This window comes from Pan paniscus, chromosome 21, assembly GCF_029289425.2.
Source record: "Pan paniscus chromosome 21, NHGRI_mPanPan1-v2.0_pri, whole genome shotgun sequence".
Taxonomy (NCBI): Eukaryota; Metazoa; Chordata; class Mammalia; order Primates; family Hominidae; genus Pan; species Pan paniscus.
In genome coordinates, this window is record NC_073270.2 from 64673269 (window position 1) to 64684947 (window position 11679).

The 11679-nt window shown below is 42.4% G+C and overlaps 1 protein-coding gene across 8 annotated transcripts in view; it reads left to right on the top strand.

Annotated features, from left to right (window-relative positions):
* GNAS (GNAS complex locus) overlaps nucleotides 1–750 on the top strand; it is a 70617-nt gene extending 69867 nt beyond the window's left edge. For all 8 annotated transcript variants that reach the window (XM_034947364.2, XM_055105012.1, XM_063601103.1 and 5 more), the window contains one exon: nucleotides 241–750. In XM_034947364.2, coding sequence (XP_034803255.1) covers nucleotides 241–387 — 147 coding nt within the window. In that variant the 3' untranslated portion in view covers nucleotides 388–750. The remainder of the gene's footprint in view (nucleotides 1–240) is intronic.
* Nucleotides 751–11679: the final 10929 nt, after the last annotated feature.

Below are 11679 nucleotides of genomic sequence, written 5' to 3' on the forward strand. Positions count from 1 at the left end.
CTTTTTCTCATGGATGTAAATTTACTTAATTCCAAATTCAGGGGTTCAGCTACCCAGTTCCATGGTTTTAGTTCACGCACATCCAGTGTGGATTTGAGCTCTTTGTGCCCCTCCTTTTGCTTTTGTTTTCATATGACATCAGAGGCTGGCTGACAGCCGTCCCTGGTTGGTGTCCCCATCAGGGATAGGGTGGTTCCTGGCGAGGGTGTCACTGACAAGTCCCCTTGTTTGTGCCCGCAGAGGATCAGCACTGCCAGTGGAGATGGGCGTCACTACTGCTACCCTCATTTCACCTGCGCTGTGGACACTGAGAACATCCGCCGTGTGTTCAACGACTGCCGTGACATCATTCAGCGCATGCACCTTCGTCAGTACGAGCTGCTCTAAGAAGGGAACCCCCAAATTTAATTAAAGCCTTAAGCACAATTAATTAAAAGTGAAACGTAATTGTACAAGCAGTTAATCACCCACCATAGGGCATGATTAACAAAGCAACCTTTCCCTTCCCCCGAGTGATTTTGCGAAACCCCCTTTTCCCTTCAGCTTGCTTAGATGTTCCAAATTTAGAAAGCTTAAGGCGGCCTACAGAAAAAGGAAAAAAGGCCACAAAAGTTCCCTCTCACTTTCAGTAAAAATAAATAAAATAACAGCAGCAAACAAATAAAATGAAATAAAAGAAACAAATGAAATAAATATTGTGTTGTGCAGCATTAAAAAAAATCAAAATAAAAATTAAATGTGAGCAAAGAATGATGGGACTCCCGTGAGTTATTTGTGGTTCTGAGCAAATTCCCGTCATTCATGGTTTTGATTTGGTCCTTACGTCAAAAGTTGGGAGGCCCCAAGGTGAAGTGGGTATAAAATCTCACCACTGTATGTTTTCTGGTGACCCTAATCTGTAGGTGTCTTGAAACAATTTGCAGACAATAGGAAAAGTCCACCCCTGTTCCTCCTAAATTTCACCCCATAGTGAACCACTATGCCCCAGTCACCTCTGCATTTTGATCATTGCCATCCTATCCAAAGATTCTACCAACAACTCACACCATTACGTCATCACACAGTTTGCCTGCTGACCCAGGCTTCCCAAGAAAAGTAGTGTATGTTTTGCTATAAGATAAGATAGGGACTAAATTATGTGGAGAAATAGAGGAACACAGTGTTTCAAATCAATGGGGTTATTCAAGAAATGGTGTAGCCATTTGGGGAAAATTTAGGCTGGATCCCTACCTCATTGCACACACCAAAATGAATTTGACATAAGTTGATCACATACATCTAAATAAAAGAGGTACTTTTTAAGGTGGCTATTTTATAATTAAAACCTTGGGTTTTTAAAGGGCCTCTCTGCAGCATAACCTAAGACCTAAAGGCCATAAGGGGGTTGGGGATGACTATAAAAACGAAAATCACACTTAAAATTTGAATGGGGGAAGGGCCTGGGTCAGGTAGAAATTTGACAAAGGGTTTACTTCCCTAATAAGCAAAGAGTTCTTATGAATTAATAAGCAAAACCATCAGGAAAATGGGCACAGTATATAAGCATGCAACTTAAATACAAATAATAAGCCTCGGGATATGTGGGACATCACTCATAAATATTCACCATAATTGGGAGTGGGGATGGGGGTCCACACTCACGGGTTGAAGTGTGGCTTATTTCTGAGGTCCTGTGGGTTCCCTAGACTTTCACCCCTACCCTTATCCCCCAAGGTGTAGTCTCATATGTGGTCACTTCCTGGGTGGCTTCCAGGAAGGGTGGGAGGAAGTGATCAGCATCAACGATGGTGCCCTCTGAAGCTGGCCAAATGGGACTTCAAGTTCATTCTGTAATCCAGGTCCCAAATCCACTTCCTATTCTAGTTTCCAGATCAAATTACTCTCACCCAAATTAATCATATAGTGTAGCTCACCAGAGGTGAGCGATGAGCCCCACGGGGGGCAGAAAAGTAGCAAATACCTGCATCTCCATCCAACTTTCACATAACATTCAGTCCACATGTGCTTGCTATGCAATTTTTAGTACAAAGCCCTCAAAAGCCCCCCAAATATAAAATCCAAGTAAAAATCGGGGCTTGCTATGCAAATACAGCTGAAAGACTAGCCCACAAGTTCCCATAATCCTCCAAAGCACCCCAAATAAACACACATAAAACCTGGACAGTGGCTATCAAGTGCAACCACAAGACCAGCGTGCCACACAAACATTCATCCAGGTAAAGGCTGTGCTCAGTGAAAATCAAGGTTGAACTCCAGCCCCTAGCTCCTCTTCCAAGATGGCTCCCTGTATGTCCCTTTTACATAGAAATTCTGGAACCTTCTTAGCATAATCCACATGAGATTGTCACAGCTCTAGCCACATATCCATCAAAATTAGAAAACACAAAATTCCCAGGCCAGAGATGCCAAGGAAAATGATACCACAGAACCCCACCTTGTTGGTCATAACTGACAGAGACTTCATGGTATCTTCTAGAAGAAGGGCCACAAAAGTCACAGTTATCAGGTATCTACTAGTGCTAGCCATTACCCAATGGGATAGGTTCAGCTGCTATTTTGACAATGAGTAAAAGAGGCCCCGAGAGACCCCAAGAGACGTCTCTAGTGAGCAGGGAAGATGCGCTTCAAACTCAAGTAGCCAAAGGCCACTGCTTGGTCCCTACAAGATACTGTTGTCCTGGAAGATGCAGGAGAAAAGAGAAAAAGGTCTCCTGGTGTTCTTCCCATGATGTCAGTTATCAGGAGTCCATGACCTGTGACCCCCATCGAAAATCCTGCAGGTCACCATGGGATTCCACAGCCAGGTGGGTGAGTGGGGCCTCTTCCCACAGACCGTGGCACTGGCCATACTCCTGCCTCCCTACCAGGTCAGGGCTTTGTCCCCACCAGTCACCCCGTTGTGTTTGAGACTTGCTTCCCTATGTTAGGCTTCATTGCTGCTATTTAAAACATTTTTGTTTCCCTTTTCCCTCTGACCCTGGTGCCAAGCAAAACTTCTACAGAGCTATTTTCAAATCTAAATTTTAGGATCTTCAAAAAACAAAAAATTATAAAGACTTTCATTTAAATCTTTGATTACAAGAAGCCATTTAAAAAAAAAAAGATTTTTTTAATCTGAATGCCTGTAATCCCAGCACTTTGGGAGGCCGAGGCGGGCGGATCACGAGGTCAGGAGATGGAGACCATCCTGGCCAACAGGGTGAAACCCCCTCTCTACTAAAAATACAAAAAATTAGCCGGGTGTGGTAGCAGGCACCTGTAGTCCCAGCTACTCAGGAGGGTGAGGCAGGAGAATGGCGTGAACCTGGGAGGCAGAGTTTGCAGTGAGCTGAGATCGCGCCACTGCACTCCAGCCTGGGCAACAGAGCAAGAGTCCACCTCAAAAAAAAAAAAAAAATTTAATCTGATGTTTAAATCTCTATTAAAGTGCAAAGCAACCTATTTTTCTAAAGGTAACGATTTGCACCACACTTTGTAGAGATGTGTAAACCAAATATTATAAATGACTATTCATTGACCTTTTGGATTGAACATGATAATAATAAACCATTAGGGCCCTTCACAGTATGAGAAGGGTCTAGAATTGGACAGAATTTTTATTTACCTCCACTTTTACTTAAATGTGCACAAAATTATGCACCCCAAAATGGCCACATCTGCATAGCCCTTCTATGTAGACCATGGTATCCTCTTATTATAGTACTTTCTTGGATGGCTTTGGTCATCTTTTCACTCAATAAATACATAGAGACTATGGGATCCATGCCAGCCAGTGGGAATCCTGATCTCATGGGGTTCATGTTCTAGCGAGACAGACACACACTTACTAAATAAATAATAAAAAGAATTACAGATGGTGACAAAATCTCTGAAGCAATAAGCAGGATGCAGGCAGCGGGGAATGGGAGATATTTGAGGAGGGATTTCACTTTAGATGGAACAGCTAGGGAGGGCCTCTCTGATGTAGTACATTTTCTTCTGAGAATGTGAAGGATGAGAAGAAGCCAGCCATCAAGTACTAATAGCTAACATCATTATTTAAAATTGTTATTAAAACATAATTAATGGCCAGGTGCGGTGGCTCACACCTGTAATCCCAGCACTTTGGGAGTCCGAGGCGGGCAGATCACCTGAGGTCAGGAGTTCGAGACCATCCTGGCCAACATGGTAAAACCCTGTCTTTACTAAAAATACAAAAAATTAGTCAGGCGTGGTGGCAGGTGCCTGTAGTCCCAGCTACTCAGGAGGCTGGGGCAAGGAGAATCGGGAGGCAAGGAGAATCTGCCTCCGGGAGGCAGAGGTTGCAGTGAGCTGAGATCGTGCCACTGCACTCCTGCCTGGTGACAGAGCGAGACTCTGTCTCAATAATAATAATAATAATAATAATAATAATAATAATAATAATAATAAACATTTTTGGAGGACTTTACTATGTGCCAGGTACTGTTCTACACTCTGTATATGGATGATCTCATTTAATCCTTTCAAAGCCCTATTAAAAACCATCCCATCATTTGTACAACAGGTCCTATCCCATTGTGCAGTAGTTAGCTCAAACATGAAAAAGGTAAATCATATCTAAAGCATTGTGAATAATTTAAGCAAATTATGCTTTTTAATAAAGGTTACACTAAAAAGGTCATTGCAATAAGCACTTAATTTAAGTAATTGTTACACAGGTTCCTATTTCAGAGCTGGAGGACTTTGCATCTCTAGGATAATTTTCCCACATTAAAAAATGCATGCATATGCTACGAACAACAAGTCTTCTCATTTTGCCTATTTTATTTACCGTATCAGTTAAGAATGCATTCAGCTGCAAGTAACAGAATCCTGACCCAGAGTGGCACAGACAAACAGAAGTTTATATCCACTTATCAAGAATTCTAGAGGTAGATGGTTCCTGTTATTTCAGCAGCTCATCAATGGCAGGACTAATGTGTCCACAATTCTCTTGGCTTCTCTCTCATGGTTGCAAGACAGTATCACAGTACAGCTGAAGGCAGAAGAGGAAGGGAGAGACAACCCAAACTAATCTCTTTTGTCCTCTTTTTGTCAGTGTTTCATAGAGGCCTCTTCATTCATGCTTCACCATGTGAAATACACATAGATACCCAGCTATGTATGCGTACTTCGAAAAGTAAAAGTAACAGATAGAAAAGTATCCCTCCCTCCTTCTCTCCTTCCTCGCCTCCCCTCCCTCCCTCCCTTCCTTTCCTTCCTTCCTTCCTTCTTCTGTCTTTTTAGACAGAGTCTCACTCTGTTGCCCAGGCTGAAGTGCAGTGGTGTGATCTTAGTATGCTGCAACCTCTACTTCCCAGGTTTAAGCAATTCTTCTGCCTCAGCCTCCAGAGTAGCTGGGACGACAGATGCCCACTGCCACGCGCAGCTAATTTTTTTGTATTTTTAGTAGAGATGGGGTTTCACCACGTTGGCCAGGCTGGTCTCAAACTCCTGACCTCAAGTGATCCACCCACCTCAGCCTCCCAAAGGACTGCGATTACAGGCATGAGCCACTGAACCTGGCTGTATCTTTTCAATACCACTATTATGCATACACACATAGATAGGGATTTTATTTTTTATTTTTATTTTTATTTTTGAGATGGAGTTTCGCTCTTGTTGCCCAGGCTGGAGTGCAACGGCACAATCTTCAGTCACTGCAACCTCCGCCTCCTGGGTTCAAGCAATTCTTCTGCCTCAGCCTCCCAAGGAGCTAGAATTACAGGCATGCGCCACCACGCCCAGCTAATTTTGTATTTTTAGTAGAGTTGAGGTTTCACTATATTGGTCAGGCTGGTCTCAAACTCCTGACCCCAGGTGATCCACCCACCTCGGCCTCCCAAAGTGCTGGGATTCCAGGCGTGAGCCACTGCGCCCGGTTGAGAGGGATCTATAATTTCCTGTTGTATGCACCTTGATGGAGCATCTGAAAAAAACATATCCAATGCCTGTAGTTTTAAGGCTTAGGGAAGATATTAGGGGGAATAAAACCCTTTCAAATCATAAGAGAACAATTTGCATAATTCTACGTAAATAAGTTAGAAAGCCTAGATGAAATAGAAAATCATCCAAAAAAATACTTCTTACCAAAATTGACCCCAGCAGAGACATCATAAATCTAAGCTGACCAGTTACCATAGAAAAACACAAAGCACAGTGAGAGGCCTCCATGACAAAAAGGCTCCAGACTCTCGCTGGGATGGGAAGCTAATGACAAGAAGGAAACATGAGGGAAACTTCTGGGGTGCTAGCAAGTTTCTATTCTTGATCTAAATGCTGGTTAAACAAATATATTCCATTTGAGAAAATTCATTTGACTGTACACTTAGGATTTGGAACTTTTTAGTACATGTATTATATATATATATATATATTTTTTTTTTTTAATGAGGAAAAGGAAAAAGGCACCAGGCCCAGGTGGTTTCACAGGGGAATTATATTAAACCTTTAAAAGTCAAATAATCCCTGTGCTACTTATATTATTCCAGACCATAACATAATAAAAGGAAAACCTCAAAATTATTTTTATAAAGTATACCACTGATTCCAAAACATGCCAAAGATTGCACCCAAAAATAAAATTACAGATTAATTTCACTTATGAATATCAATATAAATATTTTAAAATATAAGCAAACATAATTCCATATTACATTAAAAATAATACATCATGCCTGGTAAGATTTATTCTAGGAATTCAAGGTTTGTTCAATATGAACAAATACAGTAATATATGCCAAAATTTAATACTGATTCATATTTTAGAAATCCAACAAAATAGTAATGAATGGATGCTTTTCTAATATAAAGACTCTCTCTATATATACCACATATCTATATATACTTAGTACAGTATATATCATGTATATAAATAAAATCTCCAAAAGTCAACATTTTAATTAATGAGGAGCTTCTAAAAGCTTTTCCACTAATGTCAGGAATAAGAAACAAGAAACACAAGGATGCCTCACATCATCACTCTGTTTATCATTGTATGAGATGAATAAGCCAATTCAATTAGACAAAAGAAAGCAATGAGAGACCTAGAATTGGAAGGGGAGAAGCAAAACTATCTTTTTGACAGGTGCAGTGGCTCATACCTGTAATCCTAGCACTTTGGGAGGCCGAGGTGGGTGGATCACGAGGTCAGGAGATCAAGACCATCCTGGCTAACACAGTGAAACCCCGTCTCTACCAAAAACACAAAAAAATTAGCCGGGCGTGCTAGCGGGCACCTGTAGTCCCGTGAACCCCGGAGGCGGAGCTTGCAGTGAGCTGAGATCGCGCCACTGCACTCCAGCCTAGGCGCCAAAGTGAGACTCTGTCCCAAAAAAAAAAAAAAAAAAATTTAAAAATTAGCCAGATGTGGTGGCACATGCCTGCAGTTCCAGCTACCTGGGAGGCTGAGGTGGCCAGACAACTTGAGCCCAGGAAGCCGAGGCTGCAGTGAGCCATGTTCATGCCACTGTACTCCAGCCTCAGTGACAGAGTGAGACCCTGTTGCAAAAAAAAAATAAAAATAACAGGTGATTATTATTATAACTCTCCCCTCCAAAAATCCACGGAAAAATCATTACTAAAAAGTGAAAGGATTTAGTAAAGTACAAAGTACAGATTTATAAGATTAACATGTAAAAATCAATACCAGCCTAGGCACAGTGTGCATGCCTATAGTCCTAGCTACTTGGGAGGCTGAGGCAAGAGGATGATTTGAGCCTAGAAGTTCGAGGCTGCAGTGAGGTATGATTGTGCCACTGTACTCCAGACTATGCAACAACAACGAGACCCCATCTCTAAAATAATAATAATATTTTAAAAAATCAACAGCAGGCTGGCCACAGGGGCTTATGACTGTAATCCCAGCACTTTGGGAGGCTAAGGTGGGAAGATTGCCTGAGCCAAGGAATTGGAGACCAGCCTGGGCAACATGGCAAGACCCCGTCTCTTAAAAAGAAAAAAAAATTTTTAATCAATAGCGTGTGAAAGGTAAAACAAGAAAGCTTTAAGAAGAAAATACAGGCTGGGTGTGGTGGCTCACACCTGTAATCCCAGCACTTTGGGAGGCCGAGGTGGGCAGATCATGAGGTTAGGAATTCGAGACCAGCCTGACCACCATGGTAAAACCCTATCTCTACTAAAAATACAAAAATTAGCTGGATGTGGTGGCATGTGCCTGTAATCCCAGCTACTCAGGAGCCTGAGGTAGGAGAATCCCTTAAACCTGGGAGGCAGAGGTTGCAGTGAGCCAAGATAGTGCCACTGCACTCCATCCAGCCTGGGAGACAGAGCGAGACTCCATCTCAAAAAAAAAAAAAAAAAAAAAAAGAAGAAGAAGAAGAAGAAGAAGAAAATACAAGAGACTACTGCTTGCATACGGTCCCCATGTTACATTTGGCTGATTCATCTCCTAAATCCCGTGTCATCTGTGGGTTACCTCTTCTCTTTTTCTTGCCCCTTATACGATTCCAACTCAGAAACTGAGTTGTTTGTCCTCTAGAGTTTTCCATATTCCAGATTTTGCTGATTGCATCCCCATATTATAAACCTTCTGATTTGAACAAACCAACTATTTTTTAAAAAGTATGAAATCATCAGATAAATTTAAACAATGGCTGGATATTTGACAATACTAAGAAAACTAGTGTTAACGTTTTTGTGTGGATAGGAGCATCATGATTTTCATGAATTCTTATCTTTCAGATATACCTACTGAAACAAAATAATATGATGTTCCAAAATCATACAGTGGGGTGAAGGCAGGAGTTGGAGCCATGCTGGAAATTGTTTTGCTACAGGCTCTCCTGTGGTAAGTGGGTGACCGTGGGGAGACTTGATGTTAGTGTTTGCCAATTCCCATGGTGTAAATCCCCCACTATGATTGATTTCAAACTCCCAGCAGTATGCCATTGGATATGGAGTTGGGAAGAGATGTGCACAGTCAGCTCTGAGCAGACAGTGCCAGTCAGCTCCAGCACACCACTGATAGGAGGGTGGAGGTGAAACAAGATTGGCTATGAGGTGATGCTTGTTAAAACAGGGTGATCAGTACATGGGGGTCCATTGCACTATTCTAATTTTCTATGTGTTGGCTATTTTAAGCAAAAGTTTACAAACAAGGGGCCAGGCACAGTGGCTTATACCTGTAATCCCAGTAATTTAGAAGGCAAAGGTGGTAGGATCCCTTGAAGCCAGGAGTTCGAGGCTGCAGTGAGCTACTCCACTGTACTCCAGCCTGGGCAACAGAGCAAGACCCTGTCTCTAAAATAAAATAAAGTAAAATAAATTAAGAAAAAGAGAAAGAAAAATCTTACATTTCCAGATTAAAGTTTTTAAAACTTCCAATGTTAATGATGACACTAGGACAGGCACAGTGGCTCATGCCTGTAATCCTAGCACTTTGGGAGACCAAGGCGGGTGGATCACTTGAGTCCAGAAGTTCGAGATCAGCCTGGATAACATGGCAAAACCCCGTCTTTCTACAAAAAAAAAAAATTAGCTGGGCGTGGTGGCATGCATCTGTAGTCCCAGCTACTTAGGAGGCTGAAGCAGGAGGATTGCCTGAATTCAGGAAGTGGAAGTTGCAGTGAGCCAAGATGGAGCCACTATACTCCAGCATGGGCAATGGAGTGAGACCCTGTCTAAAAAAAAAAAAAAAAAAAAAAAGAATGATGATTAATAGTAAGAGCAACTATGTTGTTGAGAGCCTACTATCTACCTGTCCCTAATTTAAGCACTTTACAGGGAATAACTCAAGATGTTTTTATCCTTGCTTTACAGATGAGGAAACCAAGGAGTAGAAAGTTGAACAACTGGCCAGGCACAGTGGCTCACGCCTGTAATCCCAGCACTCTGGGAGGCTGAGGTGGGTGGATCACCTGAGGTCAGGAGTTCAAGACCAGCCTGGCCAATATGGTGAAACCCCATCTCTACTAAAAATACAAAAATTAGCTGGGCATGGTGGTGCACACCTGTAGTCCCAGCTACTAGGGAGGCTGAGGCAGGAGAATTGCTCCAACCAGGAGGCAGAAGTTGCAGTGAGCAAAGATCATGCCACTGCACTCCAGGCAGGGCAACAGCATGAGACTCTGTCTCAAAAAAAAAAAAAAAGAAAGAAAGTTGAACAACTTCCTTGGTTCAAGATCACATAGCTAATAAGTGGTAGAGTCCAGATTCAAACCCAGGTAGCCAGGCTCCTGCAACTTTAAATTCTAACCCAAGACACATTTTTTTTGCTTTTAAGGAGAGTAAGTTTAACAGGCAAGAAAGAAGGAACAAGAAAACAGCTCCCCCGTACAGAGACAGAAGGAGGGGGGATTTGAAGAGAGAGAAAACCCCCAACGCAAGGTACTTGATTCAAGAAAACACCCAAGATTGTAAGATTGGAAAGAAATGCAGTGGTGTTGCTGAAGGATGGATAATATGTAGTTTAGGAGATCTTTTTCCCAACCACAACTTTGTTGAGTGCCTCCTTAGGGCTAAGGCTGAACAAGATGATGGTGCCCAGGACAGGCTGGTTCTGTTCAAATGGGGCATTCCCTGTACTGTGAGGCAAATCACATTTCCAAAGTGGGGTTTCATCTACATGGGGCTTGGTGAGGCAGAGGAGAGGGGGATTATTGATATAAATTTCTGGGTTAGTCTTTCATCACCATGATGGTCTGGTAATTTCTTGGTATAAATCTACTAGGAGTAATTTTTTCATATTTTAAGAACAAATGTTTTCATCCTTTGTCATAGCACAGACTTTTATCCATTCAGCAAGTATTTATTAGACACTCAACAATCCGCCAAGCCCTGTGCTAGGTGGTCAGGTGACAGCAGCCAATGGGGTAGAAAACCATTCTCATGCTAGAGGGAGAATTGAGATGATACAATGGTAACCAAGTAAATAATTAAGATAATTCAGACAGTCACAAAGTTTATCTACAGCAAGCTCGTGGTGTGGTGGTTGTAGGGGTATCATTTTAAAAGGTGTTGCTAGGGAAGAACTCTCTGAGGGGGTAATCTTTGAACTGAGACTCAAAGGGTAGGAAGAGGGTGAAGGTTGGAGAAAGGAGCTTGAGGTGGCGGATGCCCCCACGAGGAAGGCCCTGGGGCACACCACATATTTCCAGCATACATTTTGAGACAAAACTGTATTTTTGTAATTAATGACTTTCACATCTTGCTGCTTAGAGATCCTTGCATCTCTAAGGATCTTCCGTTTCCAAAATTGGTGACACACACTTTCCTGGGAGGAGGTGGGATTTGGGGTTGCATGCAGAGGAGAGTGAAGGAGGGTAGGGCTCAGGTGTCAGAGTCTGGGATAAAAGGCGCTGCTGTATCCGTGGAGCCCAAAGCAGTGCCTGGCACAAAGCCAACAGTCCTTGAAGAGATGTGAAATGAACCAACTGGGGAAATAGGAGGGCGTTTCCATCACTTTTCTCTGGAAATTGACGGCCTTGTCAAGGTGGCTTTTGCAATAATGGGAAGGCAAGTCTAGGAACCCCGTCTACCTGCAGTCCTCCTCACATACACACTTCACTGCTTCAGAGATGAAGTTCAAATTTGAGAAAAATTGAGATCAGCCAATAGAAATAAGGATCCATGAACCAGAGATAAGAATTGGTTCTTCTCTTTTTCCAAAAGGAGAGAAATAAAGAAAAAATATTGTGACCCTGTTCCCCAAGGTCAGGT